This window comes from Pezoporus flaviventris, unplaced genomic scaffold (genome assembly GCF_033815535.1).
Source record: "Pezoporus flaviventris isolate CSIRO_AGI_PZ_B2104156 unplaced genomic scaffold, CSIRO_AGI_Pfla_v1 ptg000031l, whole genome shotgun sequence".
In the NCBI taxonomy this organism is placed as follows: Eukaryota; Metazoa; Chordata; class Aves; order Psittaciformes; family Psittacidae; genus Pezoporus; species Pezoporus flaviventris.
In genome coordinates this window covers 68,161,080-68,185,387 of record NW_026892579.1, presented here as the reverse complement: position 1 = coordinate 68,185,387, position 24,308 = coordinate 68,161,080, and the positions used below count along the sequence as shown (strand labels likewise).

General features: G+C 44.9%; 2 protein-coding genes across 6 annotated transcripts in view; one reads left to right on the top strand and one right to left on the bottom strand.

The window, feature by feature from the left end:
- Positions 1-24,308, bottom strand: part of BCL2L11 (BCL2 like 11) — a 156,700-nt gene that overhangs the window by 86,091 nt on the left and 46,301 nt on the right. The gene's annotated exons all lie outside the window — the stretch shown is intronic.
- The window catches only part of ANAPC1 (anaphase promoting complex subunit 1), a 35,167-nt gene that overhangs the window by 1,459 nt on the left and 9,400 nt on the right, over positions 1-24,308 (top strand). For 2 of the 5 annotated variants that reach the window (XR_009744764.1, XM_061461720.1), the window contains exons 5-36: positions 319-401; positions 1,525-1,598; positions 1,867-2,015; positions 2,888-3,108; positions 3,720-3,929; positions 4,512-4,607; positions 5,060-5,150; positions 5,268-5,333; positions 6,347-6,484; positions 6,800-6,940; positions 7,300-7,360; positions 7,911-8,098; positions 8,907-8,981; positions 9,928-10,193; positions 10,544-10,635; positions 11,514-11,662; positions 13,134-13,212; positions 13,320-13,356; positions 13,448-13,518; positions 13,644-13,822; positions 16,565-16,791; positions 17,988-18,106; positions 18,883-19,154; positions 20,017-20,251; positions 21,402-21,493; positions 21,650-21,784; positions 21,926-22,008; positions 22,161-22,239; positions 22,739-22,813; positions 23,538-23,614; positions 23,843-23,933; positions 24,023-24,076. Coding sequence is in view for 4 of the 5 variants with exons in the window: in XM_061461720.1 (XP_061317704.1) it covers positions 319-401; positions 1,525-1,598; positions 1,867-2,015; positions 2,888-3,108; positions 3,720-3,929; positions 4,512-4,607; positions 5,060-5,150; positions 5,268-5,333; positions 6,347-6,484; positions 6,800-6,940; positions 7,300-7,360; positions 7,911-8,098; positions 8,907-8,981; positions 9,928-10,193; positions 10,544-10,635; positions 11,514-11,662; positions 13,134-13,212; positions 13,320-13,356; positions 13,448-13,518; positions 13,644-13,822; positions 16,565-16,791; positions 17,988-18,106; positions 18,883-19,154; positions 20,017-20,251; positions 21,402-21,493; positions 21,650-21,784; positions 21,926-22,008; positions 22,161-22,239; positions 22,739-22,813; positions 23,538-23,614; positions 23,843-23,933; positions 24,023-24,076 (4,005 nt within the window). In the remaining variant the exon portion in view is untranslated. The remainder of the gene's footprint in view (positions 1-318; positions 402-1,524; positions 1,599-1,866; positions 2,016-2,887; positions 3,109-3,719; positions 3,930-4,511; positions 4,608-5,059; positions 5,151-5,267; positions 5,334-6,346; positions 6,485-6,799; positions 6,941-7,299; positions 7,361-7,910; positions 8,099-8,906; positions 8,982-9,927; positions 10,194-10,543; positions 10,636-11,513; positions 11,663-13,133; positions 13,213-13,319; positions 13,357-13,447; positions 13,519-13,643; positions 13,823-16,564; positions 16,792-17,987; positions 18,107-18,882; positions 19,155-20,016; positions 20,252-21,401; positions 21,494-21,649; positions 21,785-21,925; positions 22,009-22,160; positions 22,240-22,738; positions 22,814-23,537; positions 23,615-23,842; positions 23,934-24,022; positions 24,077-24,308) is intronic. The other 3 variants (XM_061461723.1, XM_061461722.1, XM_061461721.1) reach the window with 3 other exon arrangements.

Sequence of the window (24,308 nt, the reverse complement as noted above, 5' to 3'; positions counted from 1 at the left end):
TTGGCAGGTTCAAGCCATTCCCCTTGGCCTGTCCCTACAGGCCCTTGTCCAAAGCCCCTCTTCAGGTTTCCTGCAGCCCCTTTAGGCACTGGAGCCTTCTCTTCTCCAGGCTGAACTTCAAAGTTCTTCACTCCGTGGCTGGGAAAACCTGTCTGTGACTGCTTTGTAGTCTGAGAGCCTGCTTCCATTTACTCTTCTCAAAAGAAAACACTTAAACATCTTGTTTTACTATGATGAGATACTCAAACATGAAATACAATGAGTGCAGTAAGTACTTGATGCTTTTATTTGGTTATAACTCTGTGTTGTTTTTTTTAGGTTGCAAATGTCTGGCCAACAAAGTATGGTTTGTTGTTTGAGCGCAGCAGTTCCTCACATGAAGTTCCTCCAAGTCCCCCCAAGTATGAAGCAATTCATAGTTTTCTTGTAGGCTGTTTGCTAATTTAATGCAGGAGCACAGGAGCTGAAGAGCAGGAAAGAATGAATCCATGTGGTTGTGATGGGGCGGGTGAAACATGAGCTATTAATAGGAAAGGACTGAATACTGATAGTCCGTGATGTTCTTCTGGTGCTGTGTTAAGGACCAGTTGGAAGTGGTGATGCTGGGAATAGGAGCCATGATGTGGGTGTTACCAGCCTGATTTCATAAAGGTTTGTCCTGGGAATTGGCTCCAGGCTGTCACGGCCAACGGGGAGATTCACTGAGGGATTGTCATTGAGACCCTTTCTCTCTGCTGCTTCTCGGGATGCTTTAAATCTATGGAGCATTCTCTTGCCTATTTGGGGAGAATCCTGGACCCTGTGCTCTCTGGCTGGGCATACAGCTGAGCAGCAGAGGAAGGAGCTGGATGGCGCACTGATGAGCGGCTTTAATACACCTGCTTGCTCTCGTTTGGGCTTTGTGTCCATTCCAAGCACTTGTGATTCTCTAATCCTCGGAGGAGTTGGGATTAGAAAGAGAGGTGCTAAAAACGATCACGAGGGTGCAAATATCATGACTGACCCTACTCAAGCCAGCTTTTGGTGCTAATTCTTCCTTTTGCCACTGTCACTGCAGATGGGTGCCTTTACTGATGCTCTGTGATGGGTACAGATGATCTGTGTCCATCAGGTACAGATGATGGCTGACTGCTTGGCTGGGAGCTGTGGAACCTAAACTCCTAAATCGAGTCCGGGTTAAGGGCTTTCTCCTCTTCCTATTCTTCCTCCCAGCTCAGCTGGTGCCAGCTCTGTTCACTCAGACCAGTCACAGTCTGATGTGTGGCCACCAGGTGGGGGCATTCTCAAGTGATCTGAGATGCAAACCAAGACCCACTCGCCCTGTTTTGTACACCAGTCTTTGACTCTGCTCTGTCAATCCAACAAGCTTCTGTGCATAGGATATCTGTCTCTGCTGTTAGATCTCAGGCTCTGATTTGTTAAGGTCTGAGGAGCTGGTTTGGGATCACAGCACCAGCTACAGGAGAGAACAGTTCTGCTTGTTAGCATTTGGGTTTGAACGTGCTGTGTTTGGTTTCTTTCTAGAGAACCTTTGCCTACGATGTTCAGCATGCTACACCCCTTGGATGAGATAACACCTCTTGTCTGTAAGTTTGGGGGTAAGTTTATGTCTTTAGCTGTATTGTTTGGAGTCCATCAGTGTGGTATCAAATACTCCATGTGCCACTCGGGCTTCGTCTGCATTACAAAACATGCAGATAATGATACTTTCAAGAATGCAGAAGTGGGTGTTTTACCTGCTTCATGAACAGGGAAACTGCTCAGGGAAAAAACACAGATTGGGGAAGAGAGAGGATGTGAAAGATGCTAACCCTATAATGGATAACTGCTGTAGAAGTGATCCTTGTGCCTTAACCTCTTCTTTAGCAGGCGTGTTTGGCTCCGCCAGAGTGCAGTACGTTGCTGATTACACCATGAGGATCGTGTTCCTTAACACTGAGCCTTCCATTGTGATGACCTACGATACTGTGCAGAGTTTACACACTGTTTGGGCTCTTCGGAGGGTGAAGCCAGAGGTACAACTTACTGCTTGCTAAATGTCACTGTAGGAAAACCTATGCGTGTGTTTACGTGCCCTTATGGCTGTGTGCGTATTCCAAATGCCTGGTATTTGTGGTTTATTTTATTTATAAGAGAGTAAGATATTTGTTGGTGTGTGTGTGTTTAGACTTATTTTTTTTAATAGTTTCTTTCATGTATTTGCCTGGACAACAGCCAGGGAGAGCACAGGGAGAGTCCCAGAGCAGTTTGGGTTGGAAGGGACCTTAAAGCTCCTCCAGCTCCGACCCCTGCCATGGGCAGGGACCCCTTCCACTAGAGCAGCTTGCTCCAAGCCCCTGTGTCCAACCTGGCCTTGAACACTGCCAGGGATGGGGCAGCCACAGCTTCTCTGGGCACCCTGTGCCAGCGCCTCAGCACCCTCACAGGGAAGAGCTTCTGCCTCAGAGCTCAGCTCAGTCTCCCCTCTGGCAGGTTCAAGCCATTCCCCTTGGCCTGCCCCTACAGGCCCTTGTCCCAAGCCCCTCTCCAGGTTTCCTGCAGCCACTTTAGGCACTGGAGCTTCTCTAAGGTCTCCCCTTCAGGAGCCTTCTCTTCTCCAGGCTGAGCTCCAGAGCAGAGCTGCTCCAGCCCCCACAGCCCAGAAGGATTGGACTCAACTATTGAGTTCTGTAAGGAAAGTAACAAACAACTTAGTGCCATGAAAACCATTGGACTAGTTTGTATGTCTGTGGATGAGAGAGCATGGTTGGCAGGAATAACTTTCATAGGCTGAGCACCTAAGGCATAAATCATTCCCACCCAGCTGACAAAACAACCTGTTAGAGCACCTTCCTGGCTCTTCTCACCCATGTGCTGTGCATGCACACGCAGCTGTTTTCTCCCCCAGGAGCAGAACATGGTGCTGAAGTTCTCGGAGCAGCTGGGCACACCGCAGCACATGGCCACTAGCAGCTCTTTGACTGCTCATCTCAGAAGCTTCTCCAAAGGAGACTCTCCTGTAGGCTCCCCTTTCCAGAACTACTCCTCCATCCACAGCCAGAGCAGATCAGTGTCATCACCCAGCATGCAGTCCCGCTCACCATCCATCTCCAACATGGCTGCTTTGAGGTGGGCACTGAACACAGCACATAGCAGATGGTAGCGAAGAATATGAGCAATGGGATAGATGTCTGGTAGTACTGTCTGTCTTCATGTACTGTTACAAGTCTAAAGTACAGCTGCCTCTTCTGTTACAGCACTTGAAAGCCCTCTTGGAATGCTCTTGTAGCGGTTGGTGTGCTATTATCTCTGTAGTATTGGGCCATAAGTGGTATGCCAGAGCCAAAGAGGCTGTTGTGTCGTTACACAGCCAGTCTGTAGTGGAGTTGAGACCTGTCTGCATGTTGTGTGCGTCCCAGGGGTGTTTTCAGTTAGCCTTTCTAAAGAAAGGCACATTGAGAGAGAAGAGACTGGGACAGATATCAGATAAAGTGGACCACACTTAAAATGTTGGTTTTCTTACTTTTGAAATCTCATCATTGCATTCTGACAGAGATGACTGGAACTTACTTAGAGAATTGTTTTTCTGTGCTGGGCTCCCTTGCTAAAGGAAACTGATACTGAGCTAGCTACTGGTTTGGGTTTGGTTTTAAAGCCTCTACCAGTGTATGAGCTCCCTGGGGTTCTGTACCTGCTTTTGAAATGCACTTCTCAGCAGCGTCTTGTGTCTTTGCCTGCAGCCGCTCTCATTCCCCTGCTCTGGGAGTTCATTCTTTCTCAGGAGTGCAGAGGTTCAACTTCTCCAGCAGTGCTCAGTCACCGAGGAGGCACAGCATTACCCATTCACCCAACAGCACCTCCAGTGATTCCTTCCTTGTACCAGAAACAGAGCCAATTGTTCCTGAGCTGTGTATAGATCACCTGTGGACAGAAACAGTCACAAACATGAGGTTAGGTGCTTGTGCTGGGATGTGGGAAGTTCTGGAGCTCTATTGCAGGAGGGGAGGGGGTGGAATAAAATGACAGCTTAGTCTGCCACCTTGAAGGAGATTCATGGACCTGTACTTCCTAATTCCTTTTTAAATGATGCTCACTAAATGCTTAGCTCCCTTCCAAAGAGTATTGGGCGCTTGGAATGCTTTAATTTCTTGTGTTATTCATGGCTCTCTGAACATGGGAATGGTTTCAAGAGATCTGTAAAGCAAAGCAGGTTCTAACCTGGTCACTGCTTTTGGGTATTTCTGACCTAGGGAGAGTAACTCTTTCTCTGTTACCATCAAAAGGGGCAAAACAGCATAAACCCTGAGACTGAACAGGAGAATAAAGCCAAAAAGAATTCTCTGTGTGCCCAAAAAGTGGGGAATTTGAAGACTGGAGTGCTAGGAAATCAGTTTCAGGAGTAATGATTGAAACTGGTGCATTCTGTCAGCTGATGTGCTGTATATTGAAGGCTAGTGTGACACTGTGCTTCCCTTCATGAACATTTTCCCAGTAGACCAAACTATGTGCTGATCACTATGTCTGTCTTACAGGGAGAAGAATTCCCAAGCATCAAAAGTGTTCATTACCACTGACCTTTGTGGGCAGAAGTTCTTGTGCTTTTTAGTGGAATCCCAGCTCCAGCTGAGGTAAGCACCCCAGTCTTGGGGACAGAGAGGAGCACTCTAGATATTACCACCTTGGTTTTGCCATACCAGTTCCTCCAGCTAGTGGAATCTGTTGTGGCAGCATGTGATACATCGCTTACTCTTGTATAACATGTTCTTAACTGTAGTGCATTGATGTTTTGAGCTGTTTAAGTAAAACTGAAGTTGCAAGGGAACATTCACTGATATTTGAATGGTGTTCTTGTTTATCCTCATCTTTACCCTTTAGAAGTACATTGGGGGTTTTAATTAGGCTTGCAGAGTAGAAGGAACTTGACTAGCAGGGCAAAACAAGCAAAGGAAGGAGGAAGGAGCCAGGTATACCACAATAAAAATAACTGCACCATTCAGTACTGCTGTAGTCCTCTGTCTTCGCTCTGTAACAACAGCTAGGACAGTCCTTTCATGTTTCCTGTTGTTTCCCAAACCTCTAGGTGTGTAAAATTTCAAGAGAGCAACGATAAGTCGCAGCTGATCTTTGGTTCTGTTACCAATATTCAAGCAAAGGATGCAGCTCCAGTGGAGGTACGTACTTCTCCCTGGGGGCTATGAAATGTGGAGCATCTGCTTTGTCACTTAGCATCCAACTGTTGTCTTCCTACTTAAATACAAGAAGTTGAGCATGCTGCTTGATTCTCACAGGGCATTGATACTCTGCTGGCTCTGGATGGCAGTGGGAATCTGGTGCTTTATTCTGGAGTGGTTCGGGTAAGTAACTGGCTTTCTATCCCAAAATAAGATGTTTGAAGCTTTGGTTACAAGCTGGGCTGTCCACAGGAATCCTGTGTGCATCGTACCCTGTGGTGCAATCAATCTCTTGAGCTTGTTTTCAGTGATAGTGAAGTACTAAGGTAAGAAAATGCTTTCAAAGACAGAAAATATCAAGAATATGGAAAATAAGAATTGTTCCTGAACAAAACACTTTCAAACTTCTGTAGCATGTCACATAGCTTTAGATGTCAAATTGCTTTACCAAGGGCTGTTGTTATATCGGTGCAAGGAAGGTACTTGGCTTTCCTTTGCTTTGTTCTTTTCAATATAAGGCTTTGAGTCTGGAATAGGTTGCCCAAGGAAGTTGTGAATGCTCCATCCCTGGCAGTGTTCTAGGCCAGGTTGGACAGAGGCTTGCGTGACATGGTTTAGTGTGAGGTGTCCCTGCCCATGGCAGGGGGTTGGAACTGGATGATCTTAAGGTCCTTTCCAACCCGAACTGTTCTATGATTCTATGTTTCATATGATTGCATGATTCATATTTTATCACCTGTCATGTCAGATGGACATGATTCATCCAAAATAAAGCTGCTTCTTAAACTCTGTAGAGATGCACTGAGCTCTCTCTGTGTATACAGAACCTTGGACACTGCAGTTTGTACCTGTGTGCACACACATTGGTGTGCAGGTGTGTAATGGCATATATATATGTATATAAAGAAAGGGTATACTCAGCTTTCTCAGGGCAGCTCTGCTAGTTCTTCTAGTGGGAGTAGACCTGTAGTAATAATGTACAATACTGATCATATATGGTAGATTTTTCATCAGGTTATCATCTAAAGAAAATAATTACATGAAGAAATGATTAATCTTATCTTCAGAGACTTTAGCCACTCCTCACACTTTTCCTTTAAGATGTTAAATCTGATCGTGTCTGTGTATGTAAGCCACCTGTGGAAGCACAGGCATGAAACCCAACCGTGTGTTTTCCTGTCTGTTGTTCACAAAAGGTCGGGAAGGTTTTTATTCCTGGGCTGCCTGCGCCGTCCCTGACAATGTCCAACCAAATGCCTCGGCCAAGCACTCCCTTGGATAGTGTCAGCACTCCATCCAAGCCTTTGAATAAGCATCTGGGGCCCCTGGAAGAGGTAAGGAGAAGGGAAGTCCTGCCTTAAAAAGGGTTTAGTTGGAACAGCTTCAAATGGTGGGTTGATTTTTAACTTTCAGGGCATCTTTGGAGTGAAATCTTTTTGTTTTCCTTCTGTAAAACCCTTGAATAAATAGTGTTTAAAGAAGATCTGTTTAGTGCTTCCTTGTCTATTTGTTTATGACTTCTGCAAAACCTCTGAGGTAGAGATGGGAAAGCTTTGTAGTTGTTTTCAAAACACTAGTCCGTTAAAAATGTCAATTTGCTCAGATCCTCTTATTTCAGCAGCTCTGAGCCATCATTTACCCCTTTTCAGGGTGTGCTTCTGTCACCAGTTCCAGAGCTAAGGGATTCCTCCAAGCTTCATGACTCCACTTACGTTGAAGACTGTACTTTCCAGCAGCTTGGGACCTTCATTCATGCTCTGAGGGATCCTGTCAACAACAGAGTGACTTTAGTAGGTATTACCCTGTAACTCGAGTCAGTACTTTGTCAGCAAAGCAAAGTGAGGGTCACATTTACTTCTGCTGCACAGTGAGATTTTGCAGGTCCTGACCAACAGCAAGATATCACACCTGAATTGGTGGCTCTACTTCTTTCTCTCTGTAGAATACTCTTTCTTCAAGGGATTCAGCTCAAGATCTGTTTCAAATCTTTCAGGGAACTAACATCTGAGGTTACAAATCTGCAGTGTAGCGAACAGTCAGGAATTGGGAATATGCTTCATATATAAAGGATTTCTTAGTTAATAGAGAAGGACCCTGGCTTTACTTTATACATTTCATGATTTGACTCTTACCTATCTTATCTCTTCAGGAGCTCAGCAATAACACAATGGTCCGGATTGCTATACCTGAAATTGCCACTTCAGAACTGGGTATGATTCAGATCCACACCACATGAAACATGTTCCCTAATTTTGAAGTAGTTTCTGCATAGCTCAGGCTGTACCACATATCCCAATCTCTTACTAACTTATCTTTCATTGCTGTTACCATTGATTTAGGTGTGCTCTGTTGTTTTCAGGGCTTCCAGCTGCACTCTTAGAACTTCCTTTGTTCTTTAGACGCTTTGTTCTCTACTATTGTTTGTATAATTGCCTGAGAAAGGGCTGAGATGCCCGTTCAAACAAAAGTTGCTTTCAGTAGTGGGCAAAAGGAACTCTTTTTTTTTCCCCTTGGTGTGGTGAATTAGAGCGACTGTGCTCAACCTGCACTAGAGGAACCTGGCGTTGAAGCTTGTGTGATTGTTCTGTTGTGTGTTGAAGCTGTTGAAGGTTGTAAGGTGTGGCTTTACTGGATGAGTGTCCAGAGAGTTCAAAGTAGGTCCAGTAAGCAAATCCGTAGAGATTTATACCACTGACTGAAGCACCAGGAGGCAAGATGGAAAACCCACCTAATCCATTATTTTCTCTTCTTTTGCAACAGTGAAAAGATGTCTGCAGGGGGTCAAAGCTATCCTGCCCAAGGAGATAGCTGTACAGATGCTTGTCAAGTGGTACAATGCTTACAATGCTCCAGGAGGACCAAGCTATCACTCAGAATGGAATTTATTTGTAACATGCCTCATGAATATGATGGGTTATAACACGGAGAGACTGTCCTGGACACGTAATGTAAGCAAGCGTGTATGTTTGTTTTCCTAGTTCACTTTGAAGCTACTGATAACCCTTCAAGGTTCAAAATGGTTACAGTCAGAACTAACTGAAACAGATTGTGTATTACCTTAAATCACAAGATGCTGTCAAACCAATTCTGTATTCATATATTTCTGTATATATTTTAGTCTGTGTTTATCATGAAGCATATTTATAAGGTACTTGCAGTCTATCTTGATCAAATAAAAATTAACTATGAAGATTTTGCTCCAGTTCATGACTAACACTGATGCATTAAAGGTTTGATTCATCTAACCCATGTTAAGCTGCTTCTCTCCAGGAACACAAGGTACAACTCAAATTCCTGTTCCCTAAAGAGGATTTTCTGTGCAGTTTTCAAATCACAATGTTTAAAGTTCTAGGGTTTCTTTTTCAGCTGTTTTTGTTGAATGTATTTGGAGTTTCCTTTACTTGCTAGCAGGAAACCCACTTAATTTGCAGTACTTGCAGGGGGAAGAAAGGCCCCAGGTATATGTGTACAGCTGGAATGAAAGCAGTCACAGTAGATCTACGTTACTAGCATTAGTTCATACGCAGTTTTTCCTCTGTCCTAGTAAATGCCAGATGTTAGGCAGTCAAACTGTGGAATTCAAGCACCATACACTAGAATAGCTGTGTTTAGAATAATCTGTTTGTGAAGTGGAGAAGTACCTAACGCCATGTCCTGTAATACTGGGGTTGAATTCGGGTGTTGTCGTTGGTGATTTACTTACACAACCTTGAGAATTCTAACCCTCGTTTACTTTTGATCACTTGATTTCTTCAGCTTGATTTTGAAGGATCCCTTTCACCAGTTATTGCTCCAAAGAAGGCCAGACCATCAGAAACAGGGTCAGATGAGGTAAGGAATAGTTCTCTCTTAAAAATAAGAGGCAAGGGGTGGGGAGGTGGTGTTTGGTTTGATGTTTCTTTAAAGGCAAAGCATAGGAAACGCCCTCTGAATATTGTATTTCAGCTGAGATTACAAACCCTTGGGGGAAGAAAAGGTATTTTGCCCTTTGTAGTGGCTGTGTCCTGTGACCCATCAGGGTTCTCTCTTCTAGACAAGGAGGTTGGACTCAGGAATTAATTTGATAGGGATCAGAAAACAATCCCAGATAATCTCCTGACAACATCACACTTCTCTTAGATGCTTCTTCATCCCTTTAAAATGAAATTCTCACTCCCCTGGCTACTCAGGCAAGTAGCAAGTTAGCAACATCAGATTACATACCTCACGGACTGCACTGATGCTCACTGAACTTAGTGGGGTGTTTAAGGTTAATTCACTGAGCTCTGCCTAGGCAGGAATAGGAAAGTTTGGCTTTAGGGAAAGTGAGGCTTATTATCATGCCATCCTAAAAGGCTTGTGAGCTGTGGTGGTCCAGTTGAGCTGTGGGCTGGCAGTTCAGTGAGCCCATGGGGTTATGGATTATGGTCTATGTGGAATAAAGATCAGGATCTAATGCCTGATGTTGAGATGTGGCAGGGGAAGCTCCTAGGCTGGGGGCGCTAGATGAATGGTGTGAATGCTCACTGAGGTCTCGTGCACAAAGTATTGGTGCAAGGAGGGTACTTCCTTTTCTCTTGTTCTTTTAAATACAAGGTTCTGATTCTTTTATACACAATGTGGGGGTGAAACTTAACAGTTGAACCTTTGGGTCTGTGCAGCACTTTTACAGTGCAACAGTCACATTTGTATTGTTTCATGGGGAGAAAAACTCCTTTGAAACAGTACTTTGGAGTTGTCTTGTTGAAGGTTGTGTTCACCATGAAACCTCTGTCTCTCTCCTGTTTGCTTGGTTTAGGACTGGGAATATCTCTTGAGCTCTGACTACCATAAGAATTTTGAGTCTCATCCTATTGCCAAAGCTTTGCGACTGGACCCTCTGGAAGCTTTGGCCTCAAAAGATGACTTTTCACAGAGCCTTAGTTTGGATTCCTCAATGCTCCTTTTCACCCACATTCCTGCTATTTTCTTTGTTCTTCATCTCATCTACGAGGAGCTCAAACTGAACAGTCTAATGGGAGAAGGAATTCGTTCACTTGTTGTTCTTCTGGTTCAGCTGGCCAGGTATGTCCAGCTGACAAACTGCAGCTCTTGTGTATCATGCAGTGTCTCTTGTTAATTATTTTCATGTGGAATTTGGGGATTGCCCAAAATGGAGCAGACTTTCTGTGAATCTGAAGAAAAGGAATCCTTAAAACCTTACCCTGGTGCTGAAAGGGTTGGCCTGTCCTCTAGTCTGTCATGCCAAAGAGAAGCAAGTCTGAAATAAACCTATGTTTCTTTGAGGCTGACAGCTGCTATATGCATTCATGTCTTGCAGATAACCCAGCATGTTACCTATCTACTCAATAGATGTCACAGATGCAGGAAGGTTTTTGTCTCCTCTAATGTCAGTCACCTCTTTCTCCTTCTAGGGACTTAAAACTTGATGCTTACATAGATTATTACTACAGAGACTATCCAGCCCTTGTCAAAACCTCCAGGCAGACTTGTGTAATTGATCAGGGTGAGTTGAAGGCTTTGCAAATCTGAATATTCGGTGAGAATGATGTGCAAATGCAGTGATGATGATCTGCAAACTATCTGTGCTGCTGAGCACCTTGGTAACTGTTCTCTTGAAAGCTGGTCAGGACTTAATCCCTGCTCATAGTGCTGAGATTGTTCCTTTGGTTTTCATACCCTCTTAAGAAGCCTGGGATGAAATTAGCACAGTAGAGCTGGTGCTCTTCACAGGACACCGGCTTGGGAAGGGAATGATGGTTTCATCTTGGCAAAGCTCAGCCTGGCTGAGAAACCTCAGCAGGCGACCAGGGAAACCCTGGCACTGAGATGTGCCTCTTGTGGAAAGTATGGCTGGGCTGGCAGGCTCTTGGGTTACACTTCATAGAAGCTAAATCAGAGCTAAAACCACAATACTTAAAGTTTAAATAAGGTCATAGATTGTCCATGCCCTTGTTTAGGGTCCTACCAGCTTGTATTTCCTAGTCATGTAAGAGAAACCACTGCTTCTCCTGACCCAAAAAAGAAATCTTATAGCAATCCTCAGGCTTTACTACCCCCTTTGTGGACAGGGAAGGCAGAGGTTATAGGTAGGTTGTTCTCTCACGTGAGCAATTTAATGTTGTTGAATTACAAGACTGTTCCAGTGAGGTTTGGGGGATTACTCTGTGCTTATTCCTTTTTATGGGCCGAGATGATTTTGGTTTTGAGAGTTTGGTGCCTCACACGTTCATGACTGTCTAGCTCTGAACTCCCATCTAACAGGAGGGGAAATACTGTCTTTTTGTTGTTAAAAGAAGCACTGCAGGGTTAGCTTTGGGAATAGTGGAGGGTTATTGTGCATTCACCATGAACTCAGTGTCATGTCTGTTCATATGGTTATAGTCCAAACAGGTTTCATGCACCATCCTGCGTTTTTCTCTGCTGAGCCTCCAAGTATCTTTCAATGGCTGAGTTCCTGTTTGAAGGGAGAAGGAGTGCAGCCTTACCCTTACTTACCAGGGATCTGTGAGAGGAGCAAACTGGTAGTAGTGGTATGTACTGTAGCAAAAAGGATATGTTTTACTCTGTCAGCTCTGGCTCTGTGGCCAGGGTGCTTCTGTGAGTGGAGCTTCTCTGTGCTTCCTGCGAGTGGAGCATCCACAGTGGGAAGTCAAACAGCAGGGTTTAATCGTGGTGTGTGGGGCCATGTTGGAGGAGTATTGAGCCTGTGATCAATAACTCTGCTGGAGCTATACTGCTGGAGACTTAAGATCATAGGATCTTAGAATGGCTTAGGTTGGAAGGGACCTTAAAGCTCATCCAGCTCCAACCCCTGCCACGGGCAGGGACACCTTCCACTAGAGCAGCTTGCTCCAAGCCCCTGTGTCAAACCTGACCTTGAACACTGCCAGGGATGGGGCATTCTTGAGCATCTCCAAGTGTTGCTGCTCCATACTAAGAGTCATCTGCCTGCATGAAATCCCCTTGAGCATCCCCCAGATATAGTAAGGGGTGCAGCATCAGACTCTCCTCAGGGAAAACAATACATGTTTAGCAGAGAGAAATCCCTGTAAGCAGCCTCTTTTATTACTTGAGTATTACTGAAGGGTGTGGATGGGTTTTAGCAGGTGGGAGGAGGTATCTGAGGTTGGGAAGGAGAGCTCGTGAGTAGCCTGTGCTTCACTGCTTATGTTTTTTTGTGGTTTGCAGTAGTGGCATGTGCAGAGTAATACTGTAACTCCAGGTTAACTGTAATTTGTGAGTGAGAATTCCCCTGCTCGCTTCTTGGGCATGTATCAACATAAATACTGAGTTGCATGAGTAGTTACAAGTGCTGATGTTATCTCCTGGGCAGCCTCCCTCCCTTATTCACAGCGTATTTATGGAGGAAACCTGCCAGGACAGGGTTTGGAGCTGAGGTGTTGAGCCTGAGGTGCCTGGAGAGGAAAAACAGGGAGGAGAGACTCTGCTCTCACCAGGCACCCAAGATGAGTTGCAGAGTCTATGGCAGGAGTTGCCAGGGGTCAGCCTCTCCTCTGCTTCAGTGTGGAGGCTTGGAGCAGTACTGAGGCAGTTTTAAGTGCTGGCTGGCATAGCTGAGGTGGACCCTGCTTTGAGTGGGGAACAACCTCCCACTTGGAGCCTTCCTTAAGTAGTCCATATTCAAGACATGGAGGAAACAGAGTGAAAAATGGTGTCTGTAGATGATATATTTCACAAGAGAAGTGAAATGTGAAAACCATGGGGAAGATGACCAGGAGCATGTGTTTCTCTCTCTTTTCTTATCTTTCCACCTTTGAAACAATTAATCCAGGAATGTTCAGCTGATTGCTTCAGGATGTATGTTTTCCAAACTCCAAGATAAAAATCTAAAGCATTGAAGTTGAGTTGTTCAGTTGTTTCAGTCTCCCTTTATTAACAGTGTTTTCGCAACAAACCCATCCCTCTGTGTAAGTTACTAAAGTTATCTTCTGCCTGTTGGGACACTAAGTGACTGTATGATGATGTCTGTTTCCTATCCAGAGTGTGGCTCTGTATATACTTGGGGATGAGAGCGCTGTGTCTAATGAAGCCTCCCATTATTTGTACAAGATTACGTCAGGTAATGATGCTTTGATGCCATGATACTATCTCCTGGTGTCTTGTGCTGCTTATGTGTTGTCCTTTTGCCTGGGGAATGTGGAATTAATGTGCCCTTGTCTTTCCTAGGCCAACGAAAGCAGCAAATGGAACAGCATGACAATAGGTATAAAGCTCTTTACTATTTAAACTCATGAGGTGTTGACTTTCTGCTGACTTTTGGACTAGCTTTCATTGGCTTCCCCTTTATTTTACAGATGCAGTTTCAGACACAGCACATCTGTTTCCAGCCTGGCTGAGAAGTTAGTTATTTGGATGACTGATGTTGGTAAGAGCAGCTTTTATCATAGTGCAGAATGGCACAATCACAAGGAGTAGCCTTGTGCTTGTGCAGTACAAAATGCACTTTTATCTACTTTGGTAACAGCTTGTTTTTCACTTATTATTTTTAAGGTTTCACCTTAAGAGATCTGGAGTCTCTCCCATTTGGGGTAGCTCTTCCCATCAGAGATGCAATATATTACTGCAGAGAGCAGCCTGCCTCAGACTGGCCTGAAGCTGTTTGTCTCCTTATCGGGCGCCAGGATCTGTCCAAACAGGCGTGTGAAGGGAACCTGCAGAAGGGTAAATCTGTGAGTATGGGCATCAGGGGATTTCACAACACTGGGGTTGGGCAGAGCACTCCATTCCCCACCATCCTCTGATGCTCAGGGCATCAGACGGTGCAGATTCAAGGTTGAGGGCAGCGCTTACACAAACAGGAGGGTTTCAGTATAAAACCAGCATCCGGCACAGGAAGGCCACATGCATGGCTGTGGAAACTGTCAGTATAAACCAGATTTTCACCTTCATTTAGACGTGATGCTCAAAAGCTTTGCCTACAGAGCTGTTTGATTGCCTCTGTAAGTCCTCCTCCTCCTCCGCAAAACAGCTGCGCCTCTAAGAGGTGTTGAAGAGGTTTTGGTACTCAGTCCAGAGACAAAACAGGAGAGCACAGAGAATCACAGAATCGACCAGGTTGGAAAAGCCTTTCAAGATCATCAATCCCAACCATTGCCCAGCACTGCCAAGGCCACCACTAACCCATGGCACTGAGGCCTCGTCTCCACGGGGTGTGAACCCTTGCAGGGACGGTGACTGCAGCCCTGCCCTGGGCAGCCTGTTCCAATGCCTGAGCACCCTCTGGGGCAGGAGTTGTTCCTCAGCTCCATCTAAACCTGCCCTGGTGCAGCTTGAGGCCGGTTCCTCTTGTCCCATCCCTTGTTCCTTGGGAGCAGTGTTGAGGACACTGAAAAGCTGGTTAGTGACATGCAGAGAACCACTTTAACAGTAGCAGATTGTAGTCTGTAGTCACAAAGAGGAATTTATTGTCCCAGGTACATCTTGGTCAAGATCCTTTTTGCTCTCTTAGCTTTGGAATTGATATTAAAATTATCCAATTCTTTATATCTGAGGCTTCATGACTAACTGCACAGCAAAAAGTTAATCCCTTGAGCAGAAAGATTGGAACATGGAGTTCATTTACTATGTCCCACCACTCATTAAAACCCTGTTTTGTTTTCTTCTGGTGAGGTTTTGCCCAACTGTAAGAGTACTGAATCTTCAAATGGTGATAAATTGATTTTTATCACTTACTTTATAACAATGCCTCGAATGCACATTACCTTAAAAGGAGAAAATGAGCTTCAAACACCAAATTGTTTGTCATTTCTCAGGAGGGCAGGGTGGAGTTTCCTGTTTCAGACCAGACGCTTCCTCTATGGGTGGTGCAGTTCTCTATTGAGATCTGGAGGGGATTTATCAGAAGAAACTGGGTTTCATTCATCAGCTGGTCATTTACTTGTGCTCTGGTGTCATGTGTTACCAGTGAGCCTTAGGAAGAGGCTGGCTGTCATTCTCTATCTTTCCAGTTTGCTGAGGTATAGAACCAGAAAAATGACCACTTTAGGGAGAGGTGTGTGGGGTTTGTGCCTAGTTTTATCATACCAGTAATTCTCAGTGCTTGCCTTGTTATTTTTCATGTTAATCTGCCATCTATGGCAGATGGAAAAGAAAGAGGAATATACTGGCCCACCTTAGGGTCAGTGTCTGGATTATTCTGTCAAACTATAAGGAAACTATATTCAAGAAAGCTGTTTTCTGCAGAACTCTAAAAATAAAATGAGTCATAGCATCCCAGACTGGTTTGGGTTAAAGCTCCAACCCCCTGCCATGGGCAGGGACACCTCACACTAGACCATGTTGCCCAAGGCTCTGACCAACCTCACCTTGAACACTGCCAGGGGTGGAGCATTTACCACTTCTTTGGGCAGCCTGTGCCAGGGCCTCACCACCCTCACAGTAAACATCTTCCTTATGATGCTTCGTGCACAGTGACAGCCTTGTCTGAAGCAAGTGTAGCACAAGCAGATTGTGGACAGACTGTTGCATCCTGTGCTGTTCTTGTCCTGTGTGCTGCTTATGTGATGTGAATAAGCAGTGTTGGACTCGATCTTAAAGGTCTTTTCCAACCTAGTTGATCCTATAGGGGAGGACAGAGTCTTAAACAAGCATTTTGTAGATCTTGTATAGAGAAAGGGCTTTTCCTCAGTGCTCCTAAGTTATGACGGCCTTCATTGGGTTTTTTTCTGGTCATGTATGGATCTGTGGTGTGGAGGTTCAGAACCATTCTGGTACTGTGGTGATGCCAGGGTTGGCCAACAGCAGCAGCCATTTGGAATTCGCTGCCATGCAAGCTGACTTTATTTTAATAGGAAGCTTGGTTTTCCCAAAGTTGTTGTAGGAGGGAATCAGAATTAAAGCTCTGACTCATTCAGATATCAATAATCAGTAAAATAACACAGGTTTCTGACCAGAGTGAACAGAACAGGTTGAGGGTCAGTAGGTACTGGCACTTCTAAAAGCAGGCTGTCACCATGGGACTGTCTCTGGAGTTTAACCTCTCATTTAATACCCATCAAAATGCTCATTTGGGTTCTGTTTTTCACTCAGAAAACAACATGTTTTCATATCCATCATAGATAACTATTTGTGTAGGCAGGAGGGGAAGGCCCTTACCTACCAGTGCTCTGAAACAAGAAATGGCGTAGAAAGAGAGAGAACTATTTGCTATGTCACCTCTTCTAGCTCTCACTTGGCAGTCCTGGCTCAGCAGCTGCATCTTTGCAGCAAAACACTTGAGAGGTCACCTACTTGATTACAATGCTCAGAAATTCTGAATCGATGTGCATTGTATTTACAGCCCCATCCCAGTGCAGGTGCCTGTGCTGAGTGCATTCAGATTGTGGTGCTGGTATCCGCTGGCTTTCTGACAGTTACCAACATCCATGTGCCACTGCCAGCAGCAACTTCTTCCTTTCCTCTTGCCCTTGCAGTCCGTGGGCCCAGTGCTGTCCTCTGATATTCCCTCTGGGACTGAATCAGAAGAGGATGAGGATGGAATGAATGACATGAATGAGGAGGTGATGTCCCTGATCTGGAGTGAGGATCTGAGAGTGCAAGAAGTGCGCAGGCTCCTGCAGAGTGCCCGTCCTGTACGTGTCAATGTGGTGCAGATGCCAGAAGCCAGCGACCACGAATACATAGAAGAGAAAGAAAACAGGTAAAGAACTCTCTCTACTTATATCTTTCTTGTTATTATTTCACTTAGGTGAGAAATGGTGTGAATATTGCTATTGACTTAATGAAGCATGTCTCATCACCCAGTGCAATATAACTTAGTCTGAACCCAATGTTAAAGTAGGCAGCGAAGGACACATAGAAGAGGGTTTGATTTCATGATACGAGTCTTTGAAGCTCAATCTACATCCAAATTCTGCTGTATTTGAGTTGGAGGACTCCTGGGATTGGAGCAAGATATGGCAAAGACTTGTAGTTTAAGCCCCAAACAGTGTGTTGAGCTCAGTTAGGGTTTGAATGCAGATTGTAGCATCTTTTCCTCAGCTTGAAATATAAGCAGGGCCTGCTCTGTAAAGAAAATGCCTCTGTAGAGAATAAAGCATCATCCATCCCCTGCCTAAAACTGCAGAGCCTTTTGCTCAGGGCTGATCTTAGTTCTAAGCAAGGCTTGGGTCAGGGGACTTAATTCATTCTACAGAAAGCAAATGCACTGTCCCAACCCTCTCTTTGGTTTGAAACCTCATATTGGAGCCATTCTATACCCGGTGGCCTCACAATTATCCCCATCCTGCTTCTTTATTGCCTTATTTTGAGGGTGTTAAAAAGTATCTGCTTTAAAACACCAGAAGCAAAGCAGACTGCAGAACATCATTATCATGTAAAACACCCTGCAGAAGTCGGAAACTAAAGGAATGCATCAAACTACAAGCTGAGTAATCTAACAAGTCTAGAAAGTGTTTCCAGAGTAAATCACAGAGAGCTGTGGTCAGCATTCTTGGAAGCACATCATTAATTCGGTGTACAGCTTGTTACTAGATGTGGTCACAGTCATAGCAGGATCCCATACAGCAATCGGCTTGGTTTGCTTTCTCCTTTCACCTTGTTTCTGAGATGGCTGCTGAATTCTCCATAGCACAGATTTATTTAACAGCACCTACCTTGAAGGGAAGTTTCAACATGTTGTCAGCTAAGGAATAGCTTTGAGATTAAACTTCTAAGGACTGAAGATTTGGTTCAGAAGTTTGGCCTGCTAAAAAAGGAAAGATAACACATTATCTCATCAGGGAAAAAAATGGTCTGTCCAGTGCCTGTCATCTGTAGGTTCATTTTACATCATGTATTCGGACAAATTTTCCATGTTAAGCAGTTGGCTTGGTCTTGCTTTCATCTCCCCAACAGGTTGTTGCAGCTCTGCCAGCGAACCATGGCCCTACCTGTTGGACGAGGGATGTTCACTTTGTTCTCCTATCATCCTGTTCCAACCGAGCAGCTGCCCATCCCGAAGCTGAATCTAACGGGTACGTTGGTCAGTGGTTTAGAATCATGGAATGGTTTGGGTTGAAGGGAGTTTAAAGCTCCTTCAGTTCCAACCCCTTGCCACAGGCAGGGACACCTTCCACCAGAGCAGCTTGCTCCAAGCCCCTGTGTCCAACCTGGCCTTGAACACTGCCAGGGATGGGGCAGCTGCAGCTTCTCTGAGCACCCTGTGCCAGCACCTCACTAGTTTTCCTCCAGAGACATTCATTATTTAACAGAATGTGATGGAGTTTATCCCATTTCTTTCTGAACCTCTTGTGAATTTTGTAGTATCTTTCTACAAAGAGTTGTGCTTTTTGTGAAGAAGTAGCTCTTTCTGGTTTTGGGTCTGCCACCTTGTAGTTTCCTCTCCTGGAATGGTCAAGGGCCGTGTTATCAAACACTGAGATGCTATGTCAGGTATATTGTGAGAAGCAGAGAGAAGTGAAGCGGCTGGTCAGTGTTGGGGTCATACAGGACACAGATACTGCAAAGTCATAGAATCATAGAATCAGCCAGGTTGGAAAAGAGCTTTAAGATCATCAAGCCCAACCATTACCCAGTAATAACGTAACTATTACATTACTCCACATGGGTGGTTTTCTTGCTGTGCTGTGTGTCTTCTGACGTGTCTAAAGCTACCTGAGCCTGTCTCAGATCAGACCTGTTACCTCAGAAGCTGTCAGTGTTCACTCACTTGGCACCCTCCTGGAGCTGAACACTGTTTCTGAAGCAGCTTGGCTTTACCTGACTGCTTGACTGGCTCTCTCACCGGCAGGCCGTGCTCCTCCGAGGAACACCACTGTGGACCTGAACAGTGGGAACATCGACGTGCCTCCTAACATGGCTTGCTGGGCCAGCTTTCACAACGGGGTGGCTGCTGGCCTGAAGATAGCACCTGCCTCGCAGATAGACTCTGCTTGGATTGTCTACAACAAGCCCAAAATTGCTGAACTTGCGAATGAATACGCTGGCTTCCTTATGGCTCTGGGGCTCAACGGGCATCTCACAAAGCTTGCCACGCTCAACATACATGACTACTTAACTAAGGTGAGCCCTTCCTTCAGAAACAACAGAGAAGTACCTACAGGACTTGAATTCTTTAAAGAAAACAAGACAGAAAATGCAACAGATGTCTTGAAACACTGAGCTGGGAGATTCCTGGTGCAGGAGGATGAGAATTGCTTCCTTAATGTCAGTGGTGCAGGACTTCATTTCTGTTTAAAAGATTTTCAGCAGTTTTGTTACTAAATCATAGAATCCCAGCCTGGTTTGGGTTGGAAGGGACCTTAAAGCTCATCCAGTTCCAACCCCTGCCATGGGCAAGGACCCCTTCCACTAGAGCAGCTTGCTCCAAGCCCCTGTGTCCAACCTGGCCTTGAACACTGCCAGGGATGGGGCAGCCACAGCTTCTTTGGGCACCCTGTGCCAGCGCCTCAGCACCCTCACAGGGAAGAGCTTCTGCTTTATTTCCAGCCTGAACTTCCCATTTCAGTTTGAACCCATCATCCCTTGTCCTGTCACTTCAGTCCCTAATGAAGAGTCCCTCTTCAGCATCCTTGTAGCCCACTTCAAGGGGGCTGGAAGCTTCTCTGAGGTCTCCACACAGCTTCTCTTCTCCAGGCTGAACAGCCCCAATGTTCTCAGCCTGTCTCCATACAGGAGGTGTTCCAGCCCCTGAGCATCCTTGTGGCCTCCCCTGGACTTGCTCCAACAGCTCCATGTCCTCCTTATGCTGAGGACTCCAGGGCTGCAAGTGGGGTCTGACCAGAGCAGAGGAGCAGGATCACCTCCTTCACCTCGTGTTGTGCACAGCTCATTGGGATGGGTGAATGGGACACTGGGACAAGTGTTTTTCCTTTGCTGAGCACTTCTGATCTCTTTGGCTGTTGCTCTTTGTTTCCTTTCTCAGGGCCATGAGATGACAAGCATTGGCTTGTTGCTTGGTGTGTCGGCTGCCAAGCTGGGCACAATGGATATGGCCATTACGCGCCTCCTGAGCATCCACATACCTGCCCTGCTGCCGCCAACATCCACAGAGCTGGATGTCCCCCACAACGTGCAGGTGGCTGCTGTCATAGGAATAGGCCTTGTCTATCAGGGCACTGCTCACAGGCACACAGCTGAGGTTCTGCTGGCTGAAATAGGTACGTGCTGACACTGGCAGAAGTGGGGTGGGCACTGGGGGAGTCACAGCTTGTGAATGCACAACACATCAGAGAGATGAGCATTTTAACTGTGCGTTTCCCACCACAGTATTCACCTCTCATTTCCCAAACCTCATCATTTGTGTTCACAGGAGCAGAAGTTACTCTGAGCTGTGTGTTTGCGTAGCATAGAACAGTCATTGAATTTAGTAGAAGAAATATGGCAGCAGCATTGCTGGACTTAGATACTTTTTTCTGTCTGGAAATCTTGTCTGATCAGAGGTGTTCTGGAGTGCCAGAGACCTGGTAAAAGGACATCTGTAACTGCACATTCCTCCTGACCTGGATGCCATATCTGCAGAGATCCTGAGTCCCTGCAGCTTTTGAGCAGACCTGTTGCACGCTGTATACCCACATATCTGATGCTCCCCAGACATCTGTTGTTTCTCATATCAGTCCATGAGGTGGCTGCCACTGTAGAAACCAGAGGTGGAGGCACTGGGTGAGGGGAAAAATGCTTTCCTCTTGCAAAGACAAGTCCTTTTGGCTCACTAGGGTGGTGGAAATAGAGCCATGATGTCCTAAGTTCTCCTGTTCTGAATTTTGCTCAAGGCTTTCTAAACAGTAGTCAGTAAGAGTTGATTCTGAACAGTAAATCTGATCCAAGCTGTGTCCTTATTCTGTGCGTAGTTCTTCTGATTTTATTTGTAACACTTAAGTTCTTACTCATGTCTATGTGTAACTTTAGCTAGAAGAGGCTGTTTGGTCTATTAAATAGAGAATGGGATAAAGATAAGGGTGAAATTGTATCTGTTATGATTCTGGTTATTTGATCTGTGCAATCTTTTCTAGCAGCAGCTTTTGAACTCTGCTGACAGCATTTGGATAGGTTTAGAGGTCTTAAAGTTTGCACAGTTGTAACCTGGCATTTTCACTGTGTCTCTGAACTCCAGCCATACCATTTAGCAACAAAACCTGGTTCTGGAGGGTTTGCCTTTTGATGATGGGTGGGTTAAGTGACAGTTACTTATAATTCCACTGAAAACTTTCCTGACTTTTTCCTCATTTCACCAGGAATATAGAGCTTAATTAAACACTGTTACTTGGCTGGAATTCTGGAAGATGAATATCAATGTTTTGTGTTCTCCAGGCCGTCCCCCTGGACCAGAAATGGAGTACTGCACTGACAGAGAGTCCTATTCCCTTGCATCTGGGCTAGCCTTGGGCATGGTTTGCCTGGGGGTAAGTGTCTCAATTGCAACTGCAGTTAGTAGAAGAATCATTATACATTGAAGTGGGGTCATAAGAGCTGTTTCAGCCCTTGGATGAAAAGCATTTCTGTTCCTCATATAGGAAGGCATTCCCTTATTAATGCTTCTCCTTCTCTTCATCCCTCAGCATGGAAGCAATCTGATAGGCATGTCAGACCTCAATGTTCCCGAGCAGCTTTACCAATACATGGTTGGGGGCCACAGGAGGTTCCAGGCAGGGATGCACAGAGAGAAGCACAAGTCTCCCAGTTACCAAATCAAGGTATGTGTTGATTTTTGCACGTTTAAGCTGAAGACAGCAGCAGTTGGAACTCTGAGAGGTCTGTGCCTACACCAGGTGACTTTGAATGTCTGCATCACTGCAGATTTAGCTGCTCTGAAAGCATATGTTGTGTTTTCACAGGAGGGAGACACCATAAATGTGGATGTTACTTGTCCTGGTGCCACGCTTGCCCTTGCTATGATCTACCTAAAGACTAACAACAGGTATGAACCTTGGAGTTGCTCAGACATGTAGCAGTGACTTGTGACAGCAGTTTAACCTGCTGTCATGTTGGCGCTGCTTTGTGTGGCTTACTCAGCTTTGTGAGCTGCTGAAATCTGATGTGGAAACCCAATTCCTTCACTGTGCTCTGCAGATCCATTGCTGACTGGCTTCAAGCCCCAGATACCATGTATTTACTGGACTTTGTCAAACCAGAGTTCCTTTTATTGAGGGTAAGATTTTCTTCTGTGTCATGTCTCGGCCTATTTAGTGATCCAAGAACTGTATTACTTGGGTCTTTAAATCCAGCCACATCCAGAATCCTTTTGAGAGCTGGTAAACCCTGTTGCTTGCCAACCAAACTAATAACTGCACTGTTTGCTTGTAGTAAGCCACTTGTCAGGCTGCACTAGACAGAATTTATTGAGGAAACACTTGAATAATACATTTTATGGGGAATGTTAAATGTTTAATAAATTCTCGCTGCTTTTCCTATTAATTATGAATTAATTTCACAATAGAATATAAGTTAGGGCTCAGCATCTAAGCCCATAGTGAATTTTCATCTCTGTTTACCACCTAAGGATACAGACTTCGTTATACAGGATTTATTCTGTGGTTCTTTTCCCTGTAAGCAGAACTTGCATCTCCTAAAAGCTGCTTTGTCATTTCTGATAGGAATATATACTTTATTTCCTTCCTTATGTCTTTGGCTTTCTCACTTGTTTTCAGACCTTGGCTCGATGCCTGATCCTGTGGGATGACATCTTGCCCAACTCCAAGTGGGTTAACAGCAACGTGCCTCAAGTAGGTATTTATGTTTCATGTGTTTCATTCCCAGTTTTCATCTCACTGGCTTGTTCTGCATGTGAACATTCCCATAGTACCTGAGCTGCCCAGGAAAATGTATGTTGTGTTCACATGGCAAGGATGGATGTTGCATTGGATTCCTGGATCGTCATGGGAGCACTGAGGACTCCCATCCCATCATCCTAAAAAGGAGAGGGTGGAGGAGGGATGCAGCTGCTCAGGACAGAAAATGGTGCCAGAGAGAGAAAGGGTTTAAACTTATCTCCACACTAACTAAGCAGGAAGTGAGGTGCAACACTGCTTCAGTTTCAGTTGAGCATTAGGAATAACTTTTCAGCAGTGATATTCCAAGATACGTTGTATGGAATTTTAAAGAGCAAATTAGGTCAGTATCTGTCAGAAACACAGGATGCTGAAGGTCTATATGGCCTCTCAGGGTCTCATCCTGTTCTCTTTTCTCTCATATTTGAGTACATACCGAAACACAAATCTTGCCGTTGTTTTACAAGTCTTTAAGGGACCAGATTCAGGAGCAGTGAAGGGTATCCCTTTGGATCAGAAGTACAATGGAGCAATAGCATGTAGGGGGAAAAAAACCCAAACACCTTTATATGCCTGTTAAACAGACATGCTTTGTATCACTTATGAACCCTTGATACCCAGTTTCAGTTAGCTAATCGCTTTCTCTGGATTAATGTCACTCTCTCTTATCTTTCTATAGATCATAAGAGAGAACAGTATATCTCTTCAAGCAACAGAGCTGCCTTCATCTGAAGACCTGAGTTTAGAAACCCTGGCGTAAGTAACATGGAAAAAGTGCTGCAAAACACAGCTGAACTCTGTAGAGATACCAGCATGAAAACCCCTCTCCCTTGTTACTGAGGGGATTTTACTCTGTTTTCTCCAAAGGATAAGCCTGTCTCTTTAATCTTTTCCTCTTTTACTACTTCTAAAGGAATTGGAGATATGTGCTCCGATGAGGACAAGAGAAGCGTTGAGTCATTTCTTGCTTGTGTTGTTTCTTAGGCAGGCTCATGTCTACATCATTGCTGGAGCATGTTTGTCACTGGGATTTCGGTTTGCTGGGTCAGAAAATCTGGCAGCATTTAAGTGCTTGGTAAGGAGGTTTATTTTCCCCTTCACTTTCCATTGAGCTGTAACTTATCTTTTGTGTCTATATTTACTATGCATTTCTCTTCTTTCCAGTACAAATATGCAACAGATTTCCTCAAGTGTTTGTCAGCACCAACAGCTTCAATAGTAAGTTCTTTCCAGTTTTCCCTCAGTGAAAAGGAGGTTTTGCTGTGTAATGCACTTTGATAACCCTCACCAAAACCTTAATGGAAACAAAACCATCCCTTTTACTTTTCAACTATCGAATGTGGCAGGGCTGTGAATCATTTTTAAGGACTTTGCTGGTCTCTGCTCTCCCTCACTCTGTAGAATGTGGTTTTGAACTCTGGGGTAGAAAGCAGTGCATTAGGTCAAGCAG